This window comes from Sphaeramia orbicularis, chromosome 6 (assembly GCF_902148855.1).
Source record: "Sphaeramia orbicularis chromosome 6, fSphaOr1.1, whole genome shotgun sequence".
NCBI lineage: Eukaryota > Metazoa > Chordata > Actinopteri > Kurtiformes > Apogonidae > Sphaeramia > Sphaeramia orbicularis.
Window position 1 is genome coordinate 4164117 of NC_043962.1, and position 17109 is coordinate 4181225.

The 17109-nt window shown below is 36.7% G+C and overlaps 1 protein-coding gene across 1 annotated transcript in view; it reads right to left on the reverse strand.

Moving 5' to 3' along the window:
* The window catches only part of cry2 (cryptochrome circadian regulator 2), a 30518-nt gene that overhangs the window by 11261 nt on the left and 2148 nt on the right, over positions 1-17109 (reverse strand). The window contains exons 2-7 of the mRNA XM_030136128.1: positions 11113-11221; positions 8864-9006; positions 5256-5440; positions 3951-4039; positions 1642-1782; positions 790-915 (exon numbers count right to left, since the gene is read on the reverse strand). Coding sequence (XP_029991988.1) covers positions 790-915; positions 1642-1782; positions 3951-4039; positions 5256-5440; positions 8864-9006; positions 11113-11221 — 793 coding nt within the window. The remainder of the gene's footprint in view (positions 1-789; positions 916-1641; positions 1783-3950; positions 4040-5255; positions 5441-8863; positions 9007-11112; positions 11222-17109) is intronic.

A 17109-nucleotide genomic window follows, 5' to 3' on the forward strand; every position in this document is an offset into this window, starting at 1 on the left:
GAATGCTCTTTTCTCCCACCAGGCAGTGTTACATTTGCATTTCCCCCTGCGAGTTGTCCCTTAAAGTTCCCAAAGTCAGCTTTCTCAGGCAACTAACTGCTGCACATGTGTCAGGTGTGTTCTGTAGTCATCTCTCATCGGGGGCTGCAAAATTACTAATTTGTTCCTAATTTCAATATAAATCGTCAGGTTGGAATAGGTGGAACCGAGTCAACCAGCATTACTTTCTTTAAAGGTTGGACATTTAACAGACATATTTAAACACAATACAGCCAGCAAGTTTATGGCAACAGAACTTAAGACCTACCATGTCAAATTTAATACCTTTTAAAAGACTTTTTTTAAAAGGTATTAAATGCTTGTAAATTCAAGATTGAAGACCCTGTGGGAACCCTGTATTATCAATATACATATCAAATTCCATGGGTTTTACTGGTAAATCCATGTTATAGAAGATGACAGTGTTTCCACGGTAACTACGGAACCTCTGAACATCCAAATGGGTCATATCTGATGACCGTGAAAAGATGAGAAACTGTATTTTATACCAGTTATTTACATGGATTGATAGGATTAGTGGAACAACAGGTACTAAACAGTTTATATCAGTGGATGGTTTTGGTCGATGGTGGATGTTTGGGTCTTTAAAGGTTAATAGGTCAATAATACTGATATTTACTTATCGTCTGATTAAGTACAACAGTATTTTTTTCCTTTGATGACGCTTTCTAAAGCTGGACATTAGTGGATGTTTCATCCCAGTATTGACCCCCTCCCGTCATGTTTCACCTGGACACAGATGGGGTTTCCCTCCATGCGGTCGAAGTTTGGGTTGTTGGTGGCGGCCGTGTAGAAGAACTCCCTCCATAAGAGCTGACCGAACAGGGATAAGGGAGGACTGCAGCGCTTCCGCAGCTGACGAACCCACGGGAAACACAAGACACAAATACAGACATTTATTCGAGAACAATGATTTAACTAGATGTTGCAATGTACGGATGATAAAACACGAACAGAAATAAATCTGACGAAGTTCAGGGTCATTTCAAACTTGCTTCTACAGCAGTTCATACAGTGGTGGAAAAGAGGTTTAGTTAACCACATGCATTTGTGATTTATTACATTCTGAATCACTTTTAAGTCACTGAACTGTGTCCAGTATTGTTCCATTCTCCAAACACACACGCTCCTTCTGTATATTTTTTTTTACTTACATTATGAAGAATTAAGAAACCAGTTACAGTATTTGTAGAAAATGAAAAAAGAAAAATGTGTCAAAAACACATTATGAATAGAACATGCGTCATCTCTGATTTAGTGCTTGTTTTGTTTACATTTTGATGGAGAAACATGCACAAAAAATACACAAGGATACACTAAAATATGCTAGAATACATTAAAATGGTCCAAAAATACAATAAAATACACAAGCCATATGCTACAATACACTAACATACACAAAAAATACACTAAAATCATTTGCTTGTGTCTGATGTAGCCACACCTGTACAAACACAGAAATTATTTTTTTTTCCCCGTCAGTATTTCATGATGACGTTTGAGATTGTGTATAATTTTAAGGGTGTCTGAGACCGTTTTACTGTATATGTTGATGTGGTGCTGTGGTTTTCGCAGTGGTACCTTCATGTACAGCTCCCTCAGGTTGTAGTACAGAACCCTGCAGGACAGACATCCGAAGCGCAGGTATGGGCTGAGGCCGGTGGGGCTGGCGTACAGAGAACAGGTACTGACCCGGGGGTGTTCGATGTTGGCCACCCACACCTACACACACGGAAAAGTATGAGGTTAGGAGGTTCCATTCATCATCTGAACACACCTGATCACTTCAGATACCTCAACCCCTGTCAGTCAAATCTACTTTAACCCACAAAGACCAACAACGTCAACTATATGGACACAAGTTTATTTTGTTGCTTGTATTTTTATTTGCAACTGCAGGACAGTGGGGGGTTTGTTGTGAAGCACTTTGTGCTACATGTACCATGTATGAAAAGTGCTATAGAAATCAAGTTTGATTGATTGACAAGTATTTGGACACGTTAATTTCAGGTGTTTCTTTTCTAATAGGTTTCTAGGACACAAAACAAAAATGACAAATGTCAGAATATAGTTTTATATTGGGATAAATATCATTGCTCTGTCTGTAAATAATTTTCTAATTCAAATCTCCCATTAAACTTTAATTAAATATTGATGTTTATAAACTATATGGACAAAAATATTGGGACACATCCTTTCTCCTGCTGCAAGATGTCCTGCTCATGATTATTTGACATAGAAATATATCTATCTATCCATCTATCCAGTATCTCACAAAAGTGAGTAAACCCCTCACATTTCTGCAAATATTTAATTATATCTTTTCATGGGACAACAGTGAAGAAATGATACTTTGATACAATGTACAGTTGTCAGTGTACAGCTTGTGTAACAGTGTAAGTTTACTGTCTCCTCAAAATAACTCAACAGCCATTAATGTCTAAACCACAGGTGTCAAACATGCGGCCCAGGGGCCGAAACCAGCCCGTCAAAGGTTCCAATCCGGCCTGTGAGATGAATTTACAAAGTGCAAATTAGGGCATCAAACTCAAAAATAATATAATAACACCACTATTTTTTCCCTTTGATTTAGTGCAAAAAACATTAAATTATGAAAATGTTTACATTAACAAACTATCCTTTAACAATAAAATGTAAATAACCTGAACAAACATGAACAACCTGAAATGTCTAAGGAGAATTTCGTGCAATTTTAACAATATTCTGCCTGTTACTGTTACAAATGTTTTGTGCCTTTGGAAATCTGATCTGTAATGCATATGTATAAATGATAAGTCAAGGCATAATATTGGTAAAACTGTACTGATATTTCTTAAATTGCATTTTTTTCAGGTTATTCACATCTTTTTTTATTTGGATAGTTTGTAAATGTAAATACTGGCATAATTTAATGTTATTTTTTGCACTAAAACAATTTGGAGTTGTCATTATTTATTGGCTATCATGCTGTTATTTTACTGGTCTGGCCCACTTCAGATTAAATTGGGCTGAATGTGGCCCCCGGAAGAAAATGAGTTTGACATCCCTGGCCTAAACCATTGGCAACAAAAGTGAGAACACCCCTAAGTGAAAATGTCCAAGTTGGCCCCAAAGTGTCAGTATTTTGTGTGACCAGTATTTTCCAGCACTGCCTTAACCCTCTTGGAGTTCACCAGAGCTTCACAGGTGGCCACTGGAATTCTCTTCCACTCCTCCATGATGACATCACAGAGCTGGTGGATGTTAGAGACCTTGCGCACCTCCACCTTCTGTTTGAGGATGCCCCACAGATGCTCAGTAGGGTTTAGGTCTGGAGACATGCTTGGCCACTCCATCGCCTTTACCCTCAGCTTCTTTAGCAAGGCAGTGGTTGTCTTGGAGGTGTGTTTTTGTCGTTATCATGTTGGAATACTGCTCTGTGGCCTAGTTTACGAAGGGAGGGATCACGTTCTGCTTCTGTATGTCACAGTACATGTTGGCATTCATGGTTCCCTCAATGAACTGTAGCTCCCCTGTGCTGACACCCCCACCACCATGACTGACTGTGGGTAAGACACACTTGTCTTTATACTCCTCACCTCGTTCTCCTCAAACAGGGTTGCCAACATCTGAACCAAAGATGATGCACAAGAAAGCCAGACAGTTAGCTAAAGACAAGCAGACTAAGGATATGGATTACTGGAACCATGTCCTGTGGTCTGATGACACCAAAATACACTTACTTACGTGAAACTTCACCCTTATGGGTTTTGGTGGCTTGTTATCACAGTTTTACTCATTTACTACTTATTTACAGTCCCTTCTCTTTGTTCCTCTGTCTAATCTATAGTAAACTGAGCACTGGTGGAACTGATCAGTAATCAGTACTAGTGTATGAGGGGTGGGTTTACCTTTCTGTCCAGGTGTTTGCCAAGTCTGTCCAAGGCCTCCGACTCTCCTCCCCTCCACACAGCTGGAGGTAAACCACTCGTCTGAAAACCTGAGCATGAGTTTACAAAGTCAGAAAATCAATCACACTGATTTAAAGGCATTAATAGTTTTTATTCAGTGTTGGACCCTCGTAAAAAATGCCTCATTGACTTTAAGTTTGCACTGATCCGATTTTAGGATCGGATATCGGCCCAGATAAACATTATAGCATTTTATTCTTTTTTTGTGTATCATCATTTTATGCTTCCTTGCATTTTCATTTCTATATTATGTTGTGCAAAGTCAATTAGTAGCAATCAGGAAGCTTGTATCATTCCATATTTGAAATAAATCAATAAAAAAAAAAAATCTGTAAAAGCAACCAATCCATAAGACCGATCCTTCCCCTTTAAATTTTTGCAACATGGTCTACATCATGCATGCTGAACAGAATTCTAAAAGTAACGCGACAAATTTGTCTGTGGAGGACGTAGTGGGTTATAAAACTCTGTAGATAAAGCTGTGAGAAAGTGAAAGCAAACTCCTCTCACCTTGACATACTGTTGTGATGTACAACAATAGTTGCTAACGCACACATGCATGATGTCAAAAAATAAACAATGTTATCAACTATAACACAGACATAAGGTTCAGTGAAACAAGGACACAAACAGCCTGAGAGGTTACGAAGGGTTAAATTAACCCACAAAGACCCGGTGTTACTTGTGGCAATTACAAAAATGTATTTTTCCCTCTATATAACCTTGTTTAAATAAATAGAGTTTCATCACCATTTATCATATCTGCTGTATTTTGTTATTTTTTGGTGAAAACCAGGCATTTTCCTATATCCATTTTACTGATTGTGTAGATATTCATAAAAGCTCAGGTTAAAGTTGAAGGTTATTCTATCAGAAACAGAAAACTGAAGATTTGGCTTTTTCAGTCAAATCTCTCATTAACTGAACATTAACCCAGTGTCTCCATCCACTGTCATTGATCCAACTCCATGGGTTTTACTGGTGAATCAATGTTGTAGAGGATGACTGTTTCCATGGTAACTACGGAGCCTCTGAACATCCAAATGGGTCATATCTGATGACCATGCAAAGATGAATAACTGTATTTTACACCAATTATTTACTGATAGGATTGGTGGATGAGAAGTTATTAAACATGTTAGATCAGTAGATGGTTTAGGTTTCCAGTGGCTGTTTGGGTCTTTAAGGGTTAATTCTGTCATATCAGAGAAGCCCAAATGTCAAACATGGAATAAAAATACCAACCTAGCTCTTCCAGTGAAGGTATATTGTAGAGCTGGTCATGATTGTCTGATATTTTAGAGCAACACTTGTCCATCTGCTGCCTTGTGATGGGAGCCAGTGGCCTTCTGGGTAATTCCAGTCTGCTCACAATAGTCTGGAAACGCTTAAAGGTCAGAGGAGGACTGTTGTTGTTCATCTCTATTATCCTGTACAAACAAACAAAGAAAAGACACAGGTAGAACTCAACTGGAGCAGAACTGATGTAACATCCTGTGACTCAAAACAGTGTGTTTTATGTTTAAAATTATGTTCAAATGGTGCAGTTTTATAACATGACTCAAAGGATTCCAGCAGTTTCTAAAGACAATTTAAGACTAATGTGTCTGTTGTATTATCATTATGTTATAGGTCATATTCAGTTTGACATTAGGTCTGAAAGTCCAAATCTGTAATAGAGGAATGCATCACAGACAGATTACTATTGATACTAATATATACTTATAAGATAATTATAGTCTTTAGATCAGGGCTGTCAAACTCATTTTAATTCAGCTTCCACATTCAGCCCAATATGATCTCAAAAGAACTAGACCAATAAAATAATAGTATTATAACTTAGAAATAATGACACCTACAATTTTTCCTCTTTGACTTTGCGCAAAAACGTAAAATTACAGGGTGAAAATGTTTACATTCAACAACTATCCTTAAACAAAAAAATGAATAACCTGAACTTCCATGAACAACCTGAAATTTCTTAAGAAAAACAAAGTAGAATTTTAACATTATTATGGCTCAGATTATTATTTACACATGTATATTAGAACTTAGATATCACAGTGGATCTAGAGAAATAGATTTAGTAATGGGCATCTGGAACTGAAAAATATACAACTGTATGATCAATGCAACTTTGCAAATTCATCCCATGGGCTGGAATGGACCCTTTGGAGAACTGGTTTTGGGCCATGGGCCATATGTTTGACACCTGTAATTTAGATCCTGCAGGTCAAGCATAAATATAAGAGTTGGTAAATGATTCCAAGTTTGTTTGGATTTGATTCATGTATTTGTTTTAGGCCATAAGTGATATTTTGATAACTTCTTTACATCAGTTGAGCTGCAAAAACTATTAGAATGTTGCTTTTTATTACAAAACAACAAGTGAAAAAGTAGGCAGAGCTTATCAATAGCCCCACCCCTCCTGATCACTTATACTCTGTAAACTAGAATAAATACATCACTGTCCCTTTTGGGTAGTTCATTCAAACCAAGGCAAACATTATTCTGCTTAAGTCTTGACTTTCAATATTTAAATTGCTTTTTTCAAAAATTTGTAAATCTTTCCATCCATTTATCTATTCAAAGACAAAGTAAGAATCAGGTGTTTCAAAAAAATGTCAAAAATTCAAATATTCTCAAAACTGTGAAAAAATTTCACAGACAATGTCCATAGGAAGCTGCATAAAAAAATTGAAATGAATCTGACCAGTAGTTTGAGAGAAGAAGATTGTTAAAATCTACAAATTGGTGACCTAAAGTTTGACCCTTCAAGGTCAAAGGTCATGGAACCAAATGGAAGTCTGTATATGACTTCCTATCAGTGATCAATAGTAACTTTATTGGTATCTGTAACCATTTACATGGTATAAACCACTAAAATATGGACCATTATAAGTAAAGGCACAATTTAAATATAATTTTTTTTTAAAAAATGTCAAAAATTCCAAAATTGAAATATCTCAAAACTGTGAACATAATTTGTAGACATTGTCCCAAAGAAGCTGCATAAAAAAAAAAAAAAATTGAAGTGAATCCAACCAGTAGTTTTGGATAAGATGTTTGAAGAAACTGCTAATGAAGATGACAACAAATGACGGACGCAGTACCTTCACAACAGCAAAAAAAGTAAAACAATAAAACACAGAATACTTTGTTCTACTTGAAAATGTCATTTTATCCCGATATATAATTACATTGGACTAAAATGAACAGCTGATCTTCACGGATAATCATGTTAATATCAGTCATTAACCGTGGATGGTTTTATCTAGGATTGCACTGATTTTCACGATAAACCTAATTAATCCAAATGCTTTAGTGAAATCTACACAGACAACTGTATTTCCACCTCAGTCTGTGCAGGTTGTGGTGCTGGTGCATTTGACGGACTAGAGTCTGTATTTATAGTTTGTATCTTATACAACCTGTCTGGATGCTCGTTGGTGGATTTGCAGTAGAGCCAGCCTCCTATTGGCCCATTGGCTGTGACTACTATCAATGAGCGCAGTAAGCCGTGCACATGTCTGCGACTACCGACATAGACCAACCAGCTGGTGCACACACACACACACACAAAGCAGAGCCCCACCTCACACACACACAGCCCTGTGCTGTAACGCACACATGCTGCTAATATTCCATTTCATTATGTAATCCAGTGCTGTAATACTGCTCATCCCTGTGCACTGGAGCCACAGCCAGGCCTGGTTATGACTCCACTCCACTCGTAGTGGGGGGTGGGGTAACTACAATGACACCACATGGCCACTGGAGGGCTCTGCATGCGACACTGCACACATATCATTTTACCCCAACTTCAACTCTACACACTGCATTAAGTATTGGAAGGTGCTAGAATATGTACGGAATCTCAAATAGCAAGACATATCTGCGGAAATTTGTTTTTATGTTTCAAAAGGCGTGGCTGCATCAGAAAAACAAATGCGAATTTAAAATGCTAATTTTTTGTGAAAATATTAAGGCACACTTTTGTTTATGTATAATTACTTAATTATCATACTGATAATATATTGTCTAATACACATTGTACAAATTGCTGTTCTAATTGTGTACTGTAATATACAATATATGTAAATATATACATACACATTTGGTTTTGTATTGATAATTTCTTTCCTGCTACTTTATTATACTTGAATGAAGCTACTAATAAAGTATTCTGATTCTAAATGAGTATATGTTATAAATCATCAAAACATGGACCATTATAAGTAAAGGAAAATTTCTAATATTTCAAAACTTCATCAAAAATCTTAACTTCTCAAAACTGTGAACAAACTTTGTACACATCATCTCAAGGAAGATGCACATAAACTTGAAATTAATCCAACCAGGAGTTTTGGAGAAGAAGGTTGTTGAAATCTAGACACTGGTGACCCTCAGTTTGACCCTTCAAGGTCACAGGTCATGGACCCAAATCAAAGCCCATATAAGACTTCCTATCAGTGCTCAATAGTAACTATATTGATATAGCTAACTATTTACAGGTTATAAACCATTAAAATATGAACCATTAGAAGTAAATGCAAATTTTTAATATTTCAAAAAATTTGTCAAAAATTCAAAAATCTAAATTTCATGTCATTTATTCACTGTCTAAAAACCAGCATCTGAACAAAAAAAAAAAGAAAAAAAAAAAAAAAAGTCAAACACATGATTTCTCGACACAGGGCACCAAACAGGATGGTGCGTTCAGAGTGACTCAGAATCCAAAGCTCTCAGAACATGTGCTCAAATATGCAGCGTGTCTTCACTGCACTGTGTGAATATTCTGCATTAACACATGAACAGAACGGGTGTGTGTGAATACTGCGTGTGGCTCAGACCTGTCTAGGTTGTACAGGGTGTGGGAGTTTCTGATGACGGTTTCCACTCCAAACTCCTGAGCCATCTTGATGATGGCGCCATCCCGCTCCTTCCCATAAGGCTCTGGGTCATATTCAAACGTCAGCCGGGTCACCTTCCACTCCTGCAGGGAAACCAGACCACATTAATTCTGTATCGAAGACATTAAGATATAAAAATCGCTTCCTTTTTTTTTTAACCCTTTTAAGACAGCTGCGTTTCTGGTGGCATATTTTGCATTTTACGGCATTCAAATTCCCGTAACTCCTGAACTGTTCTCACTGTTGAGATTGTTCAAATGTCATCTTTTAGCTGAGATTGGGTTCATTCTGTTGGTCTGTAACACTTAAGGGTACAGGTCTGCATTGGTTGGGAGGGTGGAAGTGGGCGGAGCAGAGAGTAGCAGAGTGCAGTCGTGAGAGACAGAAGGTTTTCATTACTTTTAGCAGCGGAGCTCCACACAGTAATGGCCGCAGCAGCGACAAACACAGAAATGGCTTCACTGCCTCTTGCTACTGCAGCTGCGTGAACTTCCGCTTCTCACAATGCACGTCGTGATAAATTTCTGAAAATGCCCGAGTGACCTACCGGCTCCATTTGTAAACAAATGAATTGTTTATGGTGGAGATCACTTTGAAATTGTTGACTGTGAGGGAAGAGATTCAGGTGCGTAATCACAGAAAGACTTACAGATTGGTGATACTTAGTCTATGACTTGGGTTTTACAGATTTGATGAAAAACTGGTGACAAAAGTCAAACGCAGCTTTAACATCCTTGATTGTTAATATTGTCACTGTAATTTTTACTTTTCATAGATTCATCCCACAGGCCTGTCTTGTCCACAGGCCGTATATTTGACACCCCTAATTTAGACTAATATTAGCGTTGACAGGCAAAAATTACTGTTTTCATCTCTAATGACTCCTTTATGAAGTTTTATTTTTCAGCTTTTTTATTTGCTCCGTTTCCCGATTTTTTGTTCATAGATTTGATCATAAAGTTGGAAAACCACATCTAATTACATATTTTTTTATGAAGGACCTTGCCTAGCTTATGCACCCAAATCTTCTGTGAATTTAAAGAAAATGCTACAACCCAGATACACCCACAAACCAAAGTGGAAAACTATAAAATCCACATCACAAAGTAGACTGGAGTTGTGTTTTGTCTCTTCTGAATTCTCAGGTGAGCCCAGTCACATGGCTGAGTTTTCATCCACTACAGGACCTGATCTCAGTCTGAACGTGACCACAGTTGGGTCCAAAGCCAGGCTTAACATATGACCCTGTAAAACACATGGTCAGTTTTAATTATCTGGTGCCTTCATTGGACCTAAACTCCGCCGTATCGGGTCATTGGCTCTGGCTCCTGGATGTGAAGTATAAACTGCTAGAGCTCTAACCCTATGGAAAAGCAGCGTTGTGTTACATAAGTGCTGTTGTATAGATATGCTCCTCCCTGTCCACAACTAAATCCCCACGGGAAGCTCCTCAGAACTGAGAACAGTCAGTGCATCCCATTACAGACTCCACTGTGAATAGAGCAGTAAAAACCACCAATACACAATATGGACACGCTGAATTCAGGTGTTTCTTTTCCAACAGGGGTTTGGGATTGAACATAATAATGACACGTCACAATATGGTTTTATATTGGGATAAATATCATTGCATTAGTTAGTTTGAAAAATTAAATTGTTTAAATTGTTATCTTTACTTCCAAAATGCCTCAGAGATAGTTTTTACTTCATTTCCCTCAATGATTTTTTGTTATCCATGACTGATTTTAAATGTTCTACCTATAAATTTCAAAAATATTTTTCATGCTCTGACTGTAAATTTTCTACAACTAATCATCTACTTTCTTCACATCTCACTGATGAAGAAAAATCTCCCGTTAAACTTTAAGGAAATTTTGATGTTTATTTGCCAAATCCTCAAGAACAGGACATCTTACAGCTGTAGACATGTGTCTCAATACTTCTGTCCAGATAGTATAGTTTACCAATATTTTTAATTTGTTTATCATTATGGGATGGTGTGTGCTGCTTGACCTCTTGGCCAGGTCACCCTTGTAAAAGATTTCGACCTCCATGGAAATTTATCTGGTTAAATAAACGTTAAATAAAATTTTAATAAAAACATTTAAACCAAACTAATCAATGCAATAATATTTATCCCAATAGAAAACTATATTATAGTATAGTATGGATAAGGCAGTGGTACAGACCTTAAAGAGCCTCGGGAAAACATCAGTGGGCTGGCCTCGGATTACGAACAACCTGGAGTTGAGCTTCTTCAGACTGCTGTCGAGATCCTCCAGAGCCTCCAGAAGAAACCTACACATGGAAAACAGGCCATTACAGACCAATGGATCCACCCGCACCACTGACAGCAGACTGTGTGGGAATCAAACCCACTGTTCAGTAGTTAGGTATCAAACTCCTCTGGATACAAAATTTAGTAATTCGAGCCATTCCACTGACATGACATGAGCAGAGCGTGAAGACAAGCGTATTTAGGTCATGATCAGTTATGACAACGATAAAACATATCTGCACATTTGTAAAGCTGTAAAACACAACTGTGTAATAAAACAATAACAATTCTTGCCTTTTATAGTATTGTACGATTGTAAAATTTTCTTTTGACCATTTTATGTGTGTGGAAACTTTCAGTATGCCATGTTAGTTTGTTGTTGGTCATTTAGTTGTTTCCACTTCTGTAATAATAATAATAATAATAATAATAATAATAATAATAATAATAATAATAATAATAATAACCACTTTATAATCATTAGCAGTTTATCTACCTATCTACACACAGCACATATTATAACATAGTTTTTTACTTTATCATCATTACTACTTTATTTTCTCTAGTAGTATTTTCTAATCTGCAATTGCATGTTTTTTCACTATTGTTTGTATAGCTATTGTTATTACCATTTTCTTGTAGTATTTCTTATGTGTACATTTGTTGTTGTGTTGCTAAAAGAACCTTGATGTCCTGAGGGATCTAATCTAAACTCAAAATGCTTTAATGTTGTGCTGTTTTTCTTAATTTTTCCTCATGCATTGATGCTAAACAAACATTTTATTGTTAGGGGTGTTTTGATGTTCTGTAATCACCAAATGCTCAATTGTTTGGCAAGTGTTTGTCAAATTCTGACCTTTAAAAATGTTTAAACCATCTAGTTTTTCCAACTTTAACTTTGGACCAAAACTTATAAGATCGCTCCATCAGTAAAATGCCTCCAGAATAAAAACAATGGAACTTTACCATGTTTGAGTCACTACTAATAAATATAAATTCAGTCCAAATGCTGGTTTTCTGTAGTTTCATAGATACAGTCTATGGTGTAAATGTGAAATAATGTGAATTTGTTAAAGAATGGGTTCAATTCCAAAAGAATGTTTGTGTCAGAGCAGAACACTATCTGCACATTACAATACATTCACTTTACAGGTTATTTATGCTGGAGCATTTAGAAATCTGTTGTACAAATGGACATAAACCAATATGTGGAACAACATATTTATAATATACATTGAAAATATCAGAAAACCAGCATTTTTGGGGCATTCCTTTTCAATTCTTGTTTTTAAAATGTAAGATTTAATACATTTAATCTCCAAGCCAAAATAATTTCTAAAAGACATTTACTGGAAATATCAATCAAATTTTATTTATATAGTGCCAAATCATAACTAAAGGTATTTCATGAGGCTTTACAGAGAGTTGGTCGAAACCAGACTCTAAGCCAATTTACAGAAACCCAACAGAATCCTCCAGGAGCAAACACTTGTGACTGGTGACATAACAACAGCATCACAATAACATCAGCATCAATTGATAAACACATCCAACATTTTTGGTCACATCATCCATAATTCCAAAAAGTGGATTTATCAGTGAGTTAGACACATCGTATTGTATTTAATGCGCCAAATAAGGTCACATTTCAAGACCATGTTGGAGGAGAATATGAGGAGCACAGATGAATGCAAGAGTCAAACAACGACCAACAGGTCTAAGAGTAAAATTAGCTTTGGTTCAACACATGCATTAGTTCCCAGCTGTGCAATCTACTAAACGACATAATTAGCACTGTCTACTTACAAGGGATAAATATCAAGACAGAGGATAATTATCCACCATTAACCTTATTTGTGCATTGTCCAGTCTTTTTATAGTCAGTTTTACGTGAAAGTTCACCCAGAAATGTGTAGCAGTGATAAGTATGTGCAGAGGTGAACGTCTGAACAAGGCATCATGAAAACAGTCAAACTAATTCTACTTCCTTCAACAACGGGTGCATTTGTCAGTCAGTACAGACGTTTACCAGATGTACAACCCCCAACACAGAAAGGTGGCGACGATACAGAAAACACAAATAAAAAGAACGCAATATTAAAAATGTCCTTTGACTTGTATTTCATTGTCAACAGCATGGACACAACATACAGTCACAGAAAAAATTATTAGACCACCCTTGTTTTCTTCAATTTCTTGTTCATTTTAATGCCTGGTACAACTAAAGATACATTTGTTTGGACAAATATAACGATAACAAAAAATAGCTCATAAGAGTTTAATTTCAGAGCTTATATGTATACATTTTCTGTGGTTTTCTTAATAACCAAGATCACTTCAGTTCTTACATCAATATCTATGGCATTGTGCTGACAAAAACAGTGCTTTTAGGCATTCCATGTTTTCTTTTCTGTTTGTTTTAGTCACATGATACACACAGGAGTTAGTACTTGATTGTATATCAATTGTTTTTGATGACTTGATGGTCTAATCATTTTTTCCACAACTGTATATCATTTGGTTCCTTCCTTCCTCTTTCATCCTTCCTTCCAGCAGCAGTTACACATTTCATCCATATGTCTATCCTAAACACATACATAAAACACTAAACTAAAAACACCAATGAATCAAAAGGTACTAATAATATAATCAACAATGTTCCTTAAAAGCATCTCAAAGCAGAACCAGATTCAATCAATTAGAAAAAACATCTACATCCAGACTTTATCCTTTTCTCAGTGATTTTAAATGACTTTGAATGTATTTAAAGACCAGTTCCAGCTGAGAAATGTGGTTTATGCAGTTCAACGTAGTGAGGAGTGTACTGATCTGGATATAGGAGAAAGTAAACTGCTCCCCCACAACATTGGAGATCCGCCTCATTAGGGCAGGATTCTGCAGTTTACCTTCACTTCAACAACCAAGGACAGACTGTTAATGATGAGAACGTCCACATCCTGGAAAGGGAAGACGTATGGTTTGAAAGGAGTGAATCTTGACTTCTATGTCAAATTGAAAGGACCTACTTTCAACAGGGGTGGGGGTTGGTGCCACCACCTGTCTTCTAATTACAATGCAGTCCTAACATCTAAGCCATGCCAGACCCACATACTGGTTCATTAACCATTCAAAGGGAAGGAGGTGACACTGACCCCCACCACTCACAATACGACTCATGTGACCTCTCAAGGCAACTTGCATCTGGAGCGGATGAATAACCAGCTCCTGCACAAACACATTTAGACCTGATGAAGCTTCTCAGATTAGAGGTGAAATGAAAGTCCAGTTGCTTCTGATTTATCCTTCATGGAAAAAAAATCAAAGTTCAGTTTTATCTTTCTGCTGATTGTTTTGTTCAGTGGAACCACAACATCTGAAAGTTTTCTTTCCCAGTTTTAGATCAGAGATAACAGATCCTGGGACCGGAGTCTGTAATTAACCCTTCATGGGGCACTCATAGAAATACTCTGAAATTCAAACTTTCAACCATAGTGTGTTACTGGAGGGCATAACAAGACTTACTTTTGGGAAATTTCAAAAAAATGTTATTGTCAGTTAAAAAAAAAAAAAATTAAGGTCAATGAAGTTTGGTTTCTTGCCTGTATGTGGTGAAAATGAACTAAACAAATCCATGAAGTATATGTACAACAAATACAAGAAATACACATGTAACATGAAAGGAACATGTATTTTAGAACATCACAACAACATAAGTGCTGATCCAGACACATCCACATGATCCCTTGAACATCATTCCTTACATTAGTACCATTACTTCATGATACCTAACAAAGCAGGTACACTCACTGTTCATTCAGAAGTGGACCTAACAGACCCTGTAGACCACATTGGACCTGAGATTGCTGACTCACTGTCCTCATTGGAACTGTTGCCATCACTGTTTCGTAATGTGTGTCGAAATTACCAAAAATAGTCCCTTGCCCGATAAAGGGTTAAAGTCGTTCCAAGAGATATAGACCAGTAAATACGTTGGAAGCAGAAATAAAATACATAAAAGAATACCAGCGTCTTAATCTGCACATAAAAATTTGTCCATCCAAGTCAAGCATATAAGACAGTGACGACCCTAACCCTCAGTGTGCGGTATTTGACGCGTCAATTCAGGTTGGACAGAGGGCTGATAACAGCGTCAATATACACGCGGAAAGAAACATATACACTGCTTCTGTTGGACTTAAGACTGTGGATAATATTGAACATGGCAAACAAAGAGGCTTTAATCCAGGGGTGTCAAACATAAGGCCCGTGGGCCAAAACCAGCCCACCAAAGGGTCCAACAGGATCCTTTTCTTAGGAGATTTCAGGTTGGTCAAAGTTGTTAGTGTTATTCACATTTTTACAGGATGCCCTGTAGATGTAAAGATTTTCATAATGCAATTTTACTTTTTTGCCCTAAAATAAAGAGATAAATGTGGAGTTGTTACTTATAGGTTATGTATTATTTTACTGTTAGGATCCATTTGAGATCAAATTAGGGTGAATGTGGGATCTGAACTAAAATGACTTTGATACCCCTGTTCTTATCTACCACGAAGGTGCTGTAAGCATAGATATAAGTCTAGTTACAAAGAAGCTTAAAATCATTTTTCTGACCCAAAAAACAGAGAAAAATATTTATTTTGCGAAATGTCCACATTAGTTTAGACAGAGCATTAATCTGCTTCAACTGTCCATGGAAGTAGCGATGGAATCAGGGCTGCTGTGATAATAGAATCTGAATGGTTGAGTGTTTAATCAAACAAACAATGCTGATTGATTTGTCCCTTGGACTGAGGGTCAAGGGACAGAAGGTCTTTTATCAGGGTTAGGGTATAAATAGAAATAAAACTGAACACATTTCTGTTTAACTTTTGTTAATAGGAAATGGAAAATGGTATAAACATACAAGCAACAAAATCTAAATTACCTTCTGTGGGGGGGGGGTAGTACAGAACTATTAGTTATTAAAAGAGGAACAGTCACCTAAGTTTTGTTATTTCACTTAGTTTCACCCAGCTTCTTCTACACAAGTGAATGCTGATTATGTACCAGTGCTAACACCTTAGAGCTCCAGTCACTGGACACATTCTGAAAGGGACAAGACATTCCTGTTCAGACAGGTTTTTCATAGCCCACCAGGATGTTCTGCTTTACATTGAGCATTTTATTTTACTTAGCATTTGATTCTAATACTCTCTTTTTCACTGTAGCATTTTGAGATTCATTTGAATGAAAAGTGCTTTATAGATGCAAATTATTATAATAATCATCTTTTTTTTTAATTATTTAGGTAAAATAATGATGATACAGGATATGATTACTGTAAAAGTGGTGACAGGACTACATCCAATTCCGATCACAACAGTGGTCCTTAACCCATAAAGACCCAAACTGCCACCAGCAACCCAAAGTATCTACTGATTAAACTGCTTAATACATGTTGATCTACTTCCTGTCAATACATGTAAATAATTGGTGTAAAATACAGTTTCATCTTATCATGGTCATCAGATATGACCCATTTGGGTGTTCAGAGGCTCCTCTGTGAACATGGAAACACAGTCATCTTCTAAAACATTGATTCACCAGTAAAACCCACGGAGTTGGATCAATGAAAGTGGATAAAGGTACTTTGTTTTCATTCAGTTATTGATATTTTTGCTGAAAAAGTAACTTTCTTGGGTTTTCTCAGTTTCTGATACAATAACCCTCAACTTTACCCTGAGGTTTTATGAACAGCTACATGGTCAGTAAACTAAGTATAGGAAAATACCCAATTTCACTGAAAAACTGCTTAATATAGAAGATAATATTAGAATAAATGATGATCAATCACTGAAGAAAACTTAAATATAGAGAAAAACCTATTTTGGTAGTGCCACAAAAGTAGCCCAGGGTTTTTATGGGT